General features: G+C 42.3%; 1 protein-coding gene across 1 annotated transcript in view; it reads right to left on the bottom strand.

The window, feature by feature from the left end:
* LOC145355253 (mitochondrial 10-formyltetrahydrofolate dehydrogenase-like) overlaps positions 1–16,888 on the bottom strand; it is a 120,685-nt gene that overhangs the window by 18,337 nt on the left and 85,460 nt on the right. Inside the window, exons 9-16 of the mRNA XM_080207122.1 lie at positions 14,237–14,328; positions 13,916–14,063; positions 13,468–13,587; positions 10,457–10,584; positions 8,459–8,609; positions 7,957–8,027; positions 7,732–7,837; positions 1,578–1,665 (exon numbers count right to left, since the gene is read on the bottom strand). Of these exons, the coding sequence (XP_080063248.1) occupies positions 1,578–1,665; positions 7,732–7,837; positions 7,957–8,027; positions 8,459–8,609; positions 10,457–10,584; positions 13,468–13,587; positions 13,916–14,063; positions 14,237–14,328 (904 nt within the window). The remainder of the gene's footprint in view (positions 1–1,577; positions 1,666–7,731; positions 7,838–7,956; positions 8,028–8,458; positions 8,610–10,456; positions 10,585–13,467; positions 13,588–13,915; positions 14,064–14,236; positions 14,329–16,888) is intronic.

Here is a 16,888-nt window from a genome sequence, read left to right as displayed (position 1 = left end):
CAGGTTAGGTTGATTGGCCATGCTAAAATTGTCCTTAGTGTCCTGAGATGTATGGGTTAGAGGGATTATTGGGTAATTATGTAGCAACATGGGGGTAGGGCCTGGGTGAGATTGTGGTCAGTGCAGACTCGATGGACCTAATGGCCTCTTTCTGTACTGTAGGGATTCTAAGTTCTAAATTCTAAGTTCTAAGTATTGTTTCTTGCGTGCTGTATGACAAAGCATACCATTCATAGAGAAGAAAACGAGAGAGTGCAGCATGTAGTGTTACAGTCATAGAGAATGTAGAGAATGATCAACCTAATACAAGGTAAGTCCGTTCAAAAGTCTGACATCAGGGAAGAAGCTGTTTTTGAGTCAGCTGGTAATTGACCTCAGACTTTTGTATCTCTTTCCCAAAAGAAGAAGGTGGAAGAATGAATGTCTGGGATCCTTAATTATGCTGGCTGCTTTGCTGAGCCAGTGGGAAGTGTAGACAGAGTCAATGGATGGGAGGCTAGTTTGCCTGGTGGATTGGGCTACAATCACGATCTTTTGTAGTTCCTTGCAGTTTTGGGCAGAGCAGGAGCCATACCCAAGCTGTGATACATAAGAACATAAGAACATAAGAAATAGGAGCAGGAGTAGGCCATCTAGCCCTTCCAACCAGAAAGAATGCTTTCTATGGTGCATCTGTAAAAGTTGGTGAGTCATAGCTGACATGCCAAATTTCCTTAATCTTCTGAGACAATAGAGGAGTTGGTGGCCTTTCTTAATTACAGTGACGGCATGGGGGGGAACCAGGACAGGTTGTTGGTGATCTGGACACCTAAAAACTTGAAGCTTTCAACCCTTTCTACTTCATCCCCGTTGATGTAGACGGGCGCATGTTCTTCTTTACACTTCCTGAAGTTGATGACAATCTCCTTTGTTTTGTTGACATTGAGGGAGAGATTATTGTTGTTGCAGTTCACAAGATTCTTTATCACTGGTCACTGAAAGTGGCAATGCAGGTGGAGAAGGTAGCCAAGAAGGCATATGGTATGCTTGCCTTCATCGGCCATGGCACTGAGTTTAAAAATTGGCAAGTCATGTTTCAGCTTTATAGAACTTTAGTTAGGCTACACGTGGAATATAGTACTCAATTTTCAGGCTCAAGGGGCTAGATGGCCTACTCCTGCTCCTATTTCTTATGTTCTTATTATCTCAGTACCACAGGGCTTAGCAACTAACAGCTCTGAAATTCAAAAACAGCTTCCCTCACAGAGTAGGGAGAAAATCCTTTTCACTACATCAAGCGTCATTCAAACTTTATTTTCTGTTTAACATATTCCTGCTCCTTCTTCACTCTAAACAGCACCTGGTGCTCTTAACTCAAAGTTTCAACAGATTTTCCTTGCCTGGGCAAGGGTCTTAATTCCACAAAATCACTCCTCCTGCAGAGCCCAGCATCGTGGGGTTTGGGGGAAGAGATGGGGCATGAAAAGAATCAAGTAGCCCCTCACTGCATGCATTGAATGGAAATACGCAGCTATTTAGTAATTCCCAAAACTCTCCACCTCCAAAATATTTTCAACCATTTATTGCCTTCAGTTCACCTGATCCAGGAAGAATATTGATGACTCCTCTTGGTATACCCGCTTGTGCTGTCAATTCAGCAAACTTCAGTGCAGTCAACGGAGTCACCTAGGATGGAAAAAAAAAACAGTCACCACAGGGAAATCCGGGGCCAACTGTACCTTAACTCACTAAAGGGAAAGTCCAAATATCGGCTAGAATTTTAATTTTATACACTGTCTATAGCTCCACTGATTTCAAAACTAGGCAAGGTGTTAAAATGGTGCTGCATTTCTCAAAGCCCTGGTTAGGTTAAAATTACCTCCCAAATCGAATTGTGCTGTTGACCATTGCTGACAAATTTTGCTGGATAGAATTTATAAAACAATTAACAATCAATATGATCGTTTTGAGACATATAAAGAGACAATTGCGTAGCTTGAAACTAACCCTGCTCATTGTTGCTGCAACTTTTTTTATTCTTTCATGTGATGTGAGCATTCCAGGCTAGACCAGCATTTGTTGCTCAGGCTTAACTAGCCTTGAGAAGAACTTGTGAGTATTAAAAAATGTTCAACTAATCCTTTGTTTTATCAAGCTGACGCATATGGAACCTACCACTGATTTTGTCCTGCTTATGCAATCTACATTATGATGAACACTTGGCATGTTGTTTTAATGTCGTACATCATCACTTTGAAAATACTAATGTCTAAAGTGTATCTCCCTCTTTCCAAATTCACAGGGGTACTGTGGGGATGTGGCAACTTCATATCCCCACATTTGGTTACATTAGCCTTCACAAAATGCGGTAGCACTAAGGAAATGCAACTGCTTACTCTGCACTGCTAAAAGATGATGACCAGTAACCACCTAACAATGCACTGAAACATAGCAACAGATGTAGCAATAGAGAAATTCAGAGCACTTTCCAATAAGGCACTTTCATTTTAGAGTGAATTTAATGTTTGGGAACTTCCTCCAAACGGTGGCACAGTGGTTAGCACTGCTGCCTCACAGCTCCAGGGACCTGGGTTCAATACCCAGCTGTGTCACTGTCTGTGTGGAGTTTGCACATTCTCTCCGTGTCTGCATAGGTTTCCTTCAGGTACTCTGGTTTCCTCCCTCAGTCCAAAGAAGTGCAGGTTAGGTTGATTGTTCATGCTAAATTGTCCTTTAGTGTCCCAGGATGCGTATGTTAGAGGGATTAGCAGTGTAAATATCCGGGGTTTTGGGAATAGTGCCTGGATGGGATTGTTGTCAGTGCAGACTCGATGGGCCAAATGGCCTCCTTTTATACTGTAGGGTTTCTATGATTTCACTTGTATTGGTAGCCCTAACCTCAGTTTTTAACTTAATACAGTTGACAAGTTATGAGCACATATGCATTGAGAAGCATGCCAAAATAGTTTTAATTTCAACATTAGTCCAATGCACAGAATTCATTCTGCTCCTTTCAGCTTTCTCAAGTAAAGAACATAAGAACATAAGAAATAGGAGCAGGAGTAGGCCATCTAGCCCTTCACGCCTGCCCCGCCATTCAACAAGATCATGGCTGATGTGAAGTGGCTCAGTTCCACTTTTCCGCTTTCTCCCCATAACCCTTAATTCCCTTGCCTACTAAAAACCTATCTGCCTGCGTCTTAAATACATTTAGCAAGGAAGCCTCCACCACTTCAACGGGCAGAGAATTCCAGAGATTCACCACCCTTTGAGTGAAGAAGTTCCTCCTCAACTCTGTTCTAAACTGCGCCCCCCCTTATCTTGAGGCTGTGCCCTCTAGTCCTGCTGTCCTTTCTGAGCGGGAAGAATCTCTCTACCTCTACCCTATCCATCCCTTTCATCATCTTATACGTCTCAATGAGATCTCCCCTCATCCTTCTGAACTCTAACTAGTACAAGCCCAGTCTATTCAGCCTCTCCTCATAGCTCAACCCCCTCAATTCCGGTATCAGCCTAGTGAACCTCCTCTGCACTCCCTCCAAGGCCAAAATATCCTTGTGCAGGTGCGGCGACCAAAACTACACAGTACTCCAGCTGCGGCCTCACCAGTGCCCTGTACAGTTGCAGCAAGACCTCCCTACTTTTATATTCAATCCCCCTTGCTATGAAGGCCAGCATCCCATTTGCCTTCCTGACCACCTGCTGCACCTGTAGGCTGGGTTTTTGCGACTCGTGCACAAGGACCCCCAGGTCCCTCTGCACCGTAGCATGCTGCAGCTTTTCACCCTTTAAATAGCAGTCCCTCCTACTATTATTCCTGCTAAAGTGGATAACCTCACACTTGCGAACATTGTATTCCATCTGCCAGGTCCTCGCCCACTCGCTTAGCCTATCTAGATCCCTCTGCAGACTTTCCACACCCTCTGCACAATTTGCTTTTCCACTTTGTGTCATCAGCAAATTTCGACACCCTACACTCAGTTCCCTCCTCCAGATCATCTACATAAATGGTAAATAGCTGAGGCCCCAGCACCGATCCCTGGGGCACTCCACTAGTCACCAACCGCCAATCCGAATAGCACCCATTGACACCCACTCTCTGCCTCCTATTAGACAACCAATCCTCTATCCACGCGAACACCCTACCCCCAACTCCATGCCCCCTAACCTTCTGTACAAACCTTTTGTGCGGCACCTTATCAAACACATTCTGAAAATCGAGAAACACCACATCCACCGGTTCCCCTCCGTCCACCGCACTAGACACATCCTCATAGAATTCCAATAAATTTGTCAGACACGACTTCCCCTTAACGAATCCGTGCTGCATCTGCTCTATCAAACAATTTTTCTCAAGGTGCCTCGCTATCTCTCCTTTGATGACGGATTCAAGCATTTTTCCTACAACAGACGTTAAACTAACCGGCCTATAATTTCCTGCCTTTTGCCTGCTACCCTTTTTAATCAGCGGCGTAACATTAGCCGTTTTCCAATCTTGCGGCACTTCCCTGGAATCTAGCGAGGTTTGGAAAATAATCACTGAGGCATCCACTATCACATTTGCCATTTCCTTCAGAACCCTGTGATGCATTCCATCCAGTCCTGGGGACTTGTCCACCACCAGTCCCACTAGTCTATCAAGGGGGAGCAAGTTTATGACTGATTTAAGGAGGAACTTCTTCCCCCAAATCTGAACCTGTGGAATTCCCTCCCTAATGAAGCTGTTGAGGCTACCGCATTGAATGTTTTAAAGGCTAGAATAGATACATTTTTTAACAGTAAAGGAATTAAGGATTATGGTGGGTAAATAGAGCTGAGTCCACAAAAAGACAGCCACGATCTTCTTGAATGGCAGAGCAGGCTCGAAGGGCCAGATCGCCTACTCCTGCTCCTTGTTCTTATACTGACCCCAGCTGAACTGTCTGCCACATAGAGCAACAGTAGCAAATCTTGGCATGGAGTTCTCCTGTCATGTCTTATGCCTTTACGTTAAACTTTTGAAAGATGCTTTGTTTCAGATTATATCTAATTCTCCAGGCTCCTTCTTTCCTGCTCCTCTTCACAAAAGAGGACACAAATCAAATGTTAGAAATGTTGGAGAATGCAAGATTTAGTGAGAGAAAGAGGGAGATCAATATTATTAGAGAAGTGGTGCTGAGAAAATTGATGGTATTGAAGGTGGATAAATCCCTAAAGCCTGATAATCTACATCCCAGAGTACTTAAGGAAGTGGCTCTAGAATTAGTGGATGTGGAATAGTTCCTGTAATTGGAGGGTAGCTAATGTCACTCCAAAGTTCAGAAAGGGAGGTAGAGAGAAAACTAGGAATTATAGACCAGCAAGCCTAACATCGGTAGTGGGGAAAATTCTGGAATCCATTATATAAGAACTTTATAGTGTTCAAAGGGGGGAGCCTGTGGATGTGGTAGATTTGGACTTTCAGAAAGTGTTTGACAAAGTCCTGCATAAGAGATTATTGTGCAAGATTGAGGCACATGGAATTGGGGGAAGTGTATTGGGATGGATAGAAAACTGATTGGCAGGGAGGAAATAAAGAGTAGAAATGAATGGGTCCTTTCCAAATTGGCAGGCCGTAACTAGTGGGGTGCCACAAGAATAGGTGCTGGGACCCCAGCTATTCACAATATATATTCATGATTTGGATGAGGGAACAAAATGTAATATCTCAAAGTTTGCCGATGATACCATGTTGTGTGGGAGGATGGACTGTGACAAGGGTGCAGAGATCCTTCAGCATCATCTGGACACATTGGGTGAGTGAGCAAATCAATGACAGAAGCAATATAATTTGGATAAATGTGAAGTTATTCACTTTGGAAGCAAAAATAAGAAGGCAAATTACTACCTGAATGGCTGTAAATTGGGAGAGGGGAGTGTGCAGCAGGACTGGATGTCCTTGTTCACCAGTCGCTGAAAGTAAGCATGTGTGCAGCAGGGCAGTAAAGTATGTTGGTCTTCGTTGTGAGAGGTTTTGAGTACTGGAGCAGGGATGTGTTGTTGCAATTCTACAGGACCTTGGTGCAGCCAAGCTATGTGCAGTGCTTGTCTTCTTTTCTGAGGAAGGATGTTCTTGCTCTCAAGGAAGTGCAGCAAAGGTTTACCAGGCTGATTCTGGGGATGGCGGGACTGACATATGAGGAGAGATTGACTAGGTTAGGATTTTTTTCCCTGGAGTTTAGGATTTTTTTCCCTGGAGATCAGATGAATGAGGGGGGGTCTCATAGAGACTTATAAAATTCTAACAGGAATAGACAGGGTAAATGCAGGAGGGGTGTTTCTGATGGTGGGAGTGTCCAGAACCAGGGCTCACAGTCTGAGGATTCGGGGTAGACCATTCAGGATGCAGATGAAGAGACATGTCTTCACCCAAAAAGTGGTGAGCCTGTGGAAGTCATTACCACAGGAAGTAGTTGATGCCAAAACATTGCATGTATTCAAGAGGTGCTTAGATATAATGCTTATGGTGAATGGGATCAAAGGTTATAGGGAGAAAGCAGGATCAGGCTATTCAGTTGGATGATCAGCCAGGATTATGATGAATGGCAAAGCAGGCTCAAAGGGACAAATGGCCTCTTCCTGATTTGCAGCCAATGCAGGTCAGCAAGTACAGGGTTGTTAGAAGTGCTTGCTATGAACTTCATAGTGATTCATAGTGATTCATTTTGGCAGTAAGAATATGAACATAAGTGTAAAAAAGAGAGAAACTGTAAAGGAGGTGCAGGAACAAAGCGACCTCAGTTGTTATGTACATAGATCACTGAAGGTGGTAGGGCGTGTTGAAAGAGCCATTAATAAAACATACAGGATACTATATTTTATTAACAGGGCAATGAGTACAAAAAGTAAGGAGGTCATGTTGAAGTTGTATAACACATTAGTTAGGCCTCATTTGAAGACTGCATCCAGTTCTTGGCTACATTCTTGAGGAAAGATGGATGCGAGGAAATTGACAGCAATGATTCCCAGAAAAAGAACTGTAGCTATGAGAATAGATTGGAGAGGTTGTGACTGTTTTCCTTGGAGAAAAGAAGAAGAGATTTAATAGAAATATTCAAGACCCTGAGGGGACGGACAAGGTTGATGGTGAGAAACTTTTCCATTCAAGACAGCATCAAGAACTAAAGGACATCGATGCAAAATAATGAGCAAAAGAAGTAGCAGTGATGGGAACAAAAATTCTTTCACCCAGTTGGTGATTGGAGTCTGGAATGAACTTCCCAAGATGGTGGTAGATTGAGGTATTCAAAAGGGAATTAGATTGCTACGTGAAAAGAAACAATGTGCAAGGTTACAGAGTAAAGGCAGGGGAGTGAGACTGACTGGGTAGAATGTTCCTTCAGAGAGCCAGATGGCCAAATGGCCTCCTCCTGTACTGTAGATTCTGTGATTCAGCGATTCTGAGTTAAGACACTGCCAGAGTTTTGGATGACTTCAGGTTTCTCTCAAAATTCACAGCTCCAAAGAGCATTAACACTCCACTTAGCAGAGCATTTGAACTGCCGGTTCCTGCAGTTCCTCCCCATGGTGTCCCACGGATTTGCAAATCACTAGGGTGGGTGAAATTTGGTTTGTTCTACATTTACAGATTGAGTATTTCCAGCTGTTATCATATCGATATTTGAGGTCTAGTTAACACTACTACAAGCAGAGTCCAGACAGTAAATTGTCCTATCTACTGAAAAGGTAACCCAAAGAGGAGATTATTAACAACACAAGTTTGTGGTGTGTTACCTGTGCCGGTTTCAGTACCAAGGTGTTTCCAGCAGCTAAACACGCTGCACTCTTCCATGCCAGCATCATGAGTGGATAATTCCAGGGAATAATAATTGCACAGACACTGCAAAACACCAAAGCCAGCAGTTAAATCCAACCTCAGTCAAATATTCACCCTTAAAACAAATCTTACATTTCCAGGCTACTTATGAAATAGACTGATGAATGAATTAACCATCTTACCCGAGTGGTTCTTTCTTTGTAAATGTTAGATTATGGTTGGGACGTGCATGATTAATGGGGATTGTAGAACCCTAAAGGACATCAAAAATTACAAAAATTTTAGTCAGGAAATAATTTTTTAACAAAACCAAGTCAGATTTCAAGTTCCTTAATTGAACCGCTAATTAATAAGGGCTGGTAATGTTTAATCAGGAGAGTCCAATTAGTAGGAACAATGGCCTATGTGAAAAAAAAGTAGTAATATGGACACATATATCCTCTGATCTGGAGCGTCTCTGCTTGTGGGCTTTATCACCAATTTGCGGAAACAAACCTTAGCTTTCCCAAGAACCAATGGATCCAATTTAGAACACATTCAATTTGTTTTAGAGAAGAAATGCAAATTTTTAAATAAAGTGTAATGATTTCGTATCAAGCTGTAGAATCACTACAGTTAGAACTTACTGTTTCCATTCCTTTTAATAAGTAAATGGAAGATCCATGGCATGTGTTAGTTCTGTACCTGGATCTTGTCACACCATCCTGCAAAGTATCTGAATGTCTGAATGGACATTCCAATATGCGTCGTCAGAGCAAGTGTGTACACAGCTCCCGAATCAATGGCTTCAATGGTGGCAAGTTCTTCCTGGTGCTTCTCCATCAGATCTGCGAGTCTAAAGTTGAACATAATAAATAAAAGAATACAGAAACTTAGGAACAGGAAAAAGCTGCATATCATAGAAGATTGCAGGGTTAAAGGAACAGGGATTCACCTCACCTTTTCTACTAATAAAGTACTGTGTGCTATATTTTCTTATGAGGGCAGAATTAGAAAGTTACACCCAAAATTTTGTTCATTATGCCCCCATTTTGTTGGTATTAGGTGGCACAGTGGTTAGCACTGCTGCCTTAGAGGAACAGCAGGTTAGGTGTAAGGATTCGCATTCTAATCAGTAATCTCTAAACTGTCTGTGCTTTATATGCTCTGTCTGAGGCCAGAACTCTCCATTCACCTGACGAAGGGGCTAACCCCGAAAGCTTGTGAGTCTATTATCAAACAAATCGGTTGGACTAAAACCTGGTGTTGTCAGACTTTTTACTGTGTTTACGCCAGTCCAACGCCGGCACATCCACATCATGCCTTAGAGGAGCCCAGGTTTGATTCCCAGCTTGGACCACTGTCTCTGCGGGGTCTGCATGTTCTTGCAGTATCTGCATGGGTTTCCTTGAGCACTCCCATTTCCTCCCCCAGTCCAAAAGATATGCTGGTTTGGTGCATTTGGCCAAGTTAAATTCTCCCTCAGTGTACCTGAACAGACACTGGAATATAGCAACTAGGGAATTTTCACAGTAACTTTATTGCAATGCCATAAGTAAGACAGCTTATAACACCAATAAAAAAAAATTTAATTTGAACTCAGATTTCCAACCAACTTATTACGACCAGGAATGCACAAATCTATGTAAGTCAGTCAGTCTTGGGAAAGCATTAATTCACGCTGTATCTGCCTTCCCATAGCATGAAAACTGGAGCTTCAAGCTATCAATCCATCATTGATCCGCATTAACCACAGCAAGTTAATAAGAATATGAACATGCAATTATGGATACTTTACAACGCTTCATGCGCTTTGTCGTAAAATTATGAAAATAATTTCTAAAAGAATCCAGGGTCTGTGGATTCCTGAGGTATGTAAAGAATTTCTGTGGATCTGCAAAATAATGTGAAACTGTCTACTCAACACAGCAGCGAATGAGAAGTGTCAGAGATGGGCCTGGTGCAAGCTGGAACACAGGAGCAGAGTGTGGCCACAACATGTGTGGTTGTCTCACCAAGGAGGGGAGCACACAAGGGTAGACAGAATCTGCATGGAGGGGCATGCACATCAATTTCACTCATACCTGCATCTTGAAGGCATCATTAAAGCATTCTTCACACGCAGCACTTGCATAACATAAGTATTATATTATTCAGATAAGGGTGTCAGAGATAACTATCTATCTATCTGAGCAGGATCCTTCGGTCAAAAAGATTGAAAACTTCTGTTCTCAAATATCGTGCAAGTCTAAATGAGAAATAAAAAGCAATTGCTCAGAAGAATTGCAAGAGACCAGGAAAATGACTATCTGTGGTGCTTTGAGCTGCATTTAAACTTCTGCCCTGACCAAATGCAGGAAATTCATGTGCCTGGAGAAGGAACCATCAGAATGTGCAAAGATGTATTTGTGACAAAGATCGATAAACAGATGTAACAAGGAAATTGAAGTGGAGCATAATTATGTGCGCACATGAATGCCCAAGTTTCCTTGATCTGGGTGTTTGTTGTAAGACCCCGTTGTTATGTCTATAGGTGAAAATGGACAGCAAATTCCACCAGTCTTTAGAACTCAATCCTGTTTTGCACCACAACTCAGCTGCTACTAAAATGAACAGTGACAAGTCAGCAAATCAAACGACTTACATAATTACTTACAATATGTGAGAAAATGCACTGTAATGGGAATATCAGAAAGCCCTTACTGGTACAACAATTTCCCTCTGTCTCTTGCATTCATCTTCCCCCACTCTCCATTTTCAAATGCATCTTTTGCTGCTGCCACAGCTCTATCAACATCAGCAACCGATGCATACGACACGTCACAGATTACCTGTCAAACAGACCGATGAATTTACTAACTCACGAGGCTCGTATCACTACATTTTCAGGCCATTACAAAGCACAAGTAACCCCATTTACCTTATTATATTGCTGTTACTATTAGTTATTTACAGGGTAAGGAATGCCTTAATAGTCATTTGGTCGTACAGAACTTGAGTATTGCTGAAAGAAGAGATATATCAAAGCTTTTCATCTTGCACTCATCAGGACACCACAAGACTACTGACCGATACAAGGGGAAAAAATTATTTATACTGTATGAAGAAGGGAGTGCAGATTGGTTGGCAAGTGGACTAAGTGGGCAGCATGATAGCACAGTGGTTAGCACTGCTGCTTCACAGCTCCAGGGTCCTGGGTTCGATTCTCGGCTCGGGTCACTGTCTGGTAGGAATAATGGTAGGAAGGATTATTACTTACGTGGCGAAAAACTGCAGCAGGCGACGGTGCAGAGGGACCTCGGGGTCCTTGTGCATGAGTCACAAAAACCCAGCTTGCAGGTGGTCAGGAAGGCAAATGGGATGCTGGCCTTCATAGCGAGGGGGATTGAACATAAAAGTAGGGAGGTCTTGCTGCGGCTGTATAGGGCATTGGTGAGGCCGCAGCTGGAGTACTGTGTGCAGTTTTGGGTGCCGTACTTACGCAAGGATATTTTGGCCTTGGAGGGAGTGCAGAGGAGGTTTACTAGGCTGATGCCGGAGTTGAGGGGGTTGAGCTATGAGGAGAGGCTGAATAAACTAGGCTTGTACTTGTTAGAGTTTAGAAGAATGAGGGGAGATCTCATTGAGATGTATAAGATGATGAATGGGATGGATAGGATAGAGGTGGAGAGACTCTTCCCGCTCAGAAAGGACAGTAGGACTAGGGGGCACAGCCTCAAGATAAAGGGGGGGCGGTTTAGAACGGAGTTGAGTTGGAACTTCTTCACTCAAAGGGTGGTGAATCTCTGGAATTCTCTGCCCGTTGAAGTGGTGGAGGCTGCCTCGCTAAATATTTTTAAAACGTGGGTTGATGGGTTTTTGATAAGAGAGGGGATTAAGAGTTATGGGGAGAGGGCGGGAATGTGGAACTGAGCCACGACAGATCAGCCATGATCTTATTGAATGGCGGGGCAGGCTCGAAGGGCTAGATGGCCTACTCCTGCTCCTATTTCTTATGTTCTTATGTTATGTTCTGTGTGGAGTTTGCACATTTTCCTTGTGTCTGGGTGGGTTTCCTCCGAGTGCTCCGGTTTCCTCCCACAGTCCAAAGACGTGCGGGTTAGGTTGATTGGCCATGCTAAGAAATTGCCCCTTGGTGTCCAGGGATGTATAGGTTAGAGGGATTAGTGGGTATAATATGTAGGGCCTGGGTGGGATTGTGTTCGGTGCAGACTCGATGGGCCGAAGGGCCTCTTTCTGCACTGTAGGGTTCTATAATTCTATGATTCTAAGTGACAGATAACTGCAAAGCATTGTTTGAAATTTAAACCAGGTAGCTTGACCCTGATTGATTAAGGCATTGCTCTGGGAATTACTCAGTGAATAATTCAGTCACTTATTTTACGTGCACAATGTGTGTACCTGTTCTTTCTCTCTATGTATTAATATGTGTAGTTTCCAGTACATGCAAATGCCCCACAATGAGCTCAACTGAAAATCTTAAATTTGGTTGTTAGCATAATTCTTGGTGCACTGAGGATTACTTCAGTGCCAAAGTGATGAACAAAGAACAAAGAACAACACAGCATGGGAAACAGGCCCTTCGGCCCAACGAGCCCGCGCCGCCATTTTAACATCACGAGTCCCCTCTCCAGCCGTGACCCTTGTCTATGCTTATGGCATTCCACATTGAGGGAAGACTAATTTAGGGACAATTTGTTACACCAATCAGCCTAAGAGCACATCTTTGGGGTGTGGGAGGAAACCGGAGCACCCAGAGAAAACCCACACAAGCACGGGGAGAATGCGCAAACTCCCACAGGCACTGGCCCAAATCCATGTGTCTGCACAGCCAACAGTGATAGTCACTGAGCTGTCGTGTTGCCCAGCATCTGGTCCAGTTTAAGCGTACACTAACGAGGTGGAGCACCAGGCTACTCTCGAAATATCCAAGAGCAGCCCTTGTACGACCCATCGCGTGTATGCCTCTTGTAGGACAACAAGGCAGACCGAAGCACCTGTGGATTAAAAGAGAAAAACATCAATAACATAGGTATGTGGGTTGTTACGTCCCAAAGACTGGCAAAACATATCAAACATCATGCTCCAGCTGCTGTTCACAATGTGCAAGATAGAGACTGTACACAACCAGCCCTTGCCTGCAAAACTCAAAACAGTGTAGAACATTAGGTCCAATTCCACAATTGGACAACATTTGCTAAATAATCCTACGTGCTAAAAGTTACATTTACAACCAATTCAAGATTGTCAGTTGGGCCTCAAAATGCATTTCCATGTACTGAAAGCTACAGATATTAACAGACAGGGCCTTGTTCCTTGCAGACAGAAAAAACACATACACATATCGTACCTGTTTCAGCTAAACAAAATAAGTGACAGTCATTCACTGATTCATTTCCCAGGGCAATGCACTGATCAGGGTCAAAGTTCCTAGTTTAAATTTCAAACAATCCTTGGCAGTTATTTGTCAATCACCAACAACTGGTATATCTCCATGGCAACACCTCCACCAATCAGTTCCACTTACATTTTCTTCACATGCAATATATCTAAATTGTTGCTTTCTCTTTATATCAGAATTCTGGAGAAGTGTCCTGATGAGTACAAGATGAAAAGCTTTGACATGGCTCCTTTTCTCAGTGATATTCTTCTAGTTAAAAATAACCATTCATTTTTTCATATTGATGAACCTCATTTAAAGATCGGTTACTCACAGAGCTATCAGTGGGATTGATAGTTTTGTATGTCTTTCCATCCTCAGAATTTGTAAACCTGCCATCTATGAAACACTGATGTGGCATTTTCACAGTCATGTTATTAACTTCCATCGTAACCTGAAAATTAGAACCAAAATGTCTTGTTATTGGGACCTTGACTAAGAATGTGTTGGCAGACTCATTCTTTCAGGATTTTGTGGATAAAATCACAAATGTTAACAAACTAAACAGTAGTTTGGAAATTCAAAGTTGGGGGCCTTTCAAGCAATGAAGTCCCCATGAAAACTGAAACTTTTACTTTGGTTCAAAATGTCTTCTAAGTGCAGCAGTTAAATGATACCTCAGGTCACTCTGCAGACTGGAATGAATTTTATAAAGTGTAATAAGTTAAATTCTTTGTATATCAGAGACCGGGAAACTGATCAATGAACATTGCAGTACTTACATAATCTACCTGCAGTTCCTCTTCTTGATCCTCTCCTCTTAGTTTCCTCACAACCATTTGGATGAAATCATTAAACGTTGTTGCCATATAAACATTTTCATTCTCCAATTGCAGGCCATTGCATTTTTGTTTGATTTCTTCAATCAGCCTATACATACACCAATTATTTCAACAAAACTTAGTTCACTTTACACAGTTTTCCAGAATAAAAGGGCAAAGAACATACTTCGTAAAATTTGTGAAATTTAATTGGATATTCATGTGTCACCATGACAGCAAAGTACTGTGTTCAAGACAAATAAAGTATAAACAGAAAATTACCTGACCACATCCATGGAAGCCGCTCCAGATTTGAAGAAATCTGTGGCATCCTCAATGGCAGCAACATTAGTCAGAATTGATTTCCAGATAGCCTGGAACAATAATAATAAATCAAACTAGTCTATGTACATAAATGAACATCTGTCATTCTAGAAAAAATCGTTGCAGTGGACCCATGCGTCAGAGTATGCTGGATATGTCAAATCTTTGGGGAATTCTGGGTTTTAGCCCCTCAACTAGAGTACTAGTTCAAATTGGACAACTGTCCACCCCCAAATACAACTGATTCTCTGTAATGATTTCCTTCAGCCCTGATAAACATAACTTACTGTCTATACAATCTGTTTCTTCCAAGATTTAATTCTTAAAACTTTCCAATCTTCCATAGATACAGGAGTAGTGCTAGAGGACTGAAGAATTACAGATGTTACATTCTTGTTCCTAGAGTCATAGAGGTTCACAGCATGGAAAAAGACCCTACGGCCCAACTTGTCCATGCCATCTTTTTTTTTAAAACCCCTAAACTAATCCTAATTGCCCATATTTGGCCCATATCCCTCTATACCCATCATACCCAAGTAACTATCTAAATGCTTTTTAAAAGACAAAATTGTACCCACCTCTACTACTGCCTCTGGCAGCTTGTTCCAGACACTCACTACCCTGTGTGTGAAAAAATTGCCCCTCTGGACACTTTTGTATCTCTCCCCTCTCACCTTAAACCTATGCCCTCTAGTTTTAGACTCCCCTACCTTTGGGAAAAGATATTGACTATCTAGCTGATGGTGCCCCTCATTATTTTATAGACCTCAATAAGATCACCCCTCAGCCTTCTACACTGCAGAGAAAATGTCCCAGTCTATCCAGCCTCTCCTTATAACATAATCCATCAAGTCTTGGTAGCATCCTAGTACATCTTTTCTGTACTCTTTCTAGTTTAATAATATCTTTTCTATACTCTTTCTAGTTTAGTAATATCTTTTCTATAATAGGATGATCAGAATTGCACACAGTATTCCAAATGTGGCCTTACCAATGTCTTGTACAACTTCAACAAGACATTCCAACTCCTGTATTCAGTGTTCTGATCGATGAAACCAAGCATGCCGAATACCTTCTTCACCACTCTGTCCACTTGTGACTCCACTTTCAAGGAGCTATAAACATGTAACCATAGATCTCTTTGTTCTATAACTTTCCCCACGGCCCTACCATTAACTGAGTAAGTCCTGCCCTGGTTCAGTCTACCAAAATGCATCACCTCGCATTTGTCTAAATTAAACTCCATCTGCCATTCGTCAGCCCACTGACTCAATTGATCAAGATCCCATTGCAAATGGAGATAACTTTCTTCACTGTCCACTATGTCACCAATCATAGTGTCCTCTGCACACATACTAACCATGCCTCCTATATTCTCATCCAAATCATTAATATAAATGACAAATAACAGTGGACCAGCACTGATCCCTGAGGCACACTGCTGGTCACAGGCCTCCAAGTGCAAGGCATAAGCCCAGCAACCACAGACTAGTCTGTTTAAGCTCAATGATGGGGAAGTTTACATAAATGATAATTCTGGACAAAAGTAACAGTCACTCAGCCAAATATAGATTAATTAAGGAAAGCCAGCTTGGATTTGTTAAGGGAAAATTATGTTTAACAAAATTGCTGGAGGTTTTTGATTAGGTAACTGAGGGGTTTGATGAAGGCAAGCTGTTGATGATCTTCCAGAAGATACCTGATTAAGTGCCAATGCCACACAGCAAGCTTGTGCAAAAAGATAGAGCTCATGGAATAAAAAGGACAGTAAACAGAATTAACTCAGTGACAGGAAGCAGAGAGTAATGGAGAATGGTTGTTTCTCGACTTTATGGTGAGATTCACAGGGGTTGGAATTAGGACCACTACTTTTCCTGAAACGTATTACGGCCTGGACCTTGTGTACACGGCACAATTTCAACATTTGCAGATGGCATAAAACCTTGAAGCACTGTGAACTGTGAGGAGGACAGTATAAATTTCAAAATGACATGAGACTGGTGGTGGAATGGGTGGACAAGCGGCCGGTCATACTTAATGCACCGAAGTATGAAGTGATTTATTTTGGTAGGAAGAACAGGGAGAGCACAGAAGGTATTTGGACTAATAACTGTGCCAGCTGTCTGAGAAAGCTATCCAATTAGTCCAGGTCCCATGCTTCTTCCTCTAACCCTGTCATTATTTTCTGTTTGAATTATTTAACCAAGGCACTTTGAAAGTTATTATCGAATCTGCTTCACCACCCTTTCAGACAGTGCATTCCAAATCACTGAAACTTGCAGCACAAAAAAAACTTCATCATCCTCTAAGAGTCAATTATTTTAGATCTGTGTCCACTTCCGCTCCATCTACCTTATCAAAGCCTTTCAAAAGTTTAAACATGTCTATTAAAAGATTCTTTCTGTGCTTTAAATAGACAAAGTAAGCTTCTCTTGTGTCTGCACATAACTGAAATTCTTGATACCCATCCTAGTAAATCTTCTTTGTATCTTCTCCAAGGCCATGACATCCTTCCTAAAGTTCTGGGCAAGACGACAGCTCAGCTGGGCAAGACGACAGCTCAGTGACTATTGCTGATTGCTGTGCAGACACATGTATTTGGGCCAGTGT

The sequence above is a fragment of the Carcharhinus amblyrhynchos genome, chromosome 19 (genome assembly GCF_965287045.1).
Source record: "Carcharhinus amblyrhynchos chromosome 19, sCarAmb.v2.hapA, whole genome shotgun sequence".
NCBI classification, from domain to species: Eukaryota; Metazoa; Chordata; class Chondrichthyes; order Carcharhiniformes; family Carcharhinidae; genus Carcharhinus; species Carcharhinus amblyrhynchos.
Note: the sequence above shows the minus strand (reverse complement) of the source record. Positions and strands in the feature narration are given on the sequence as shown.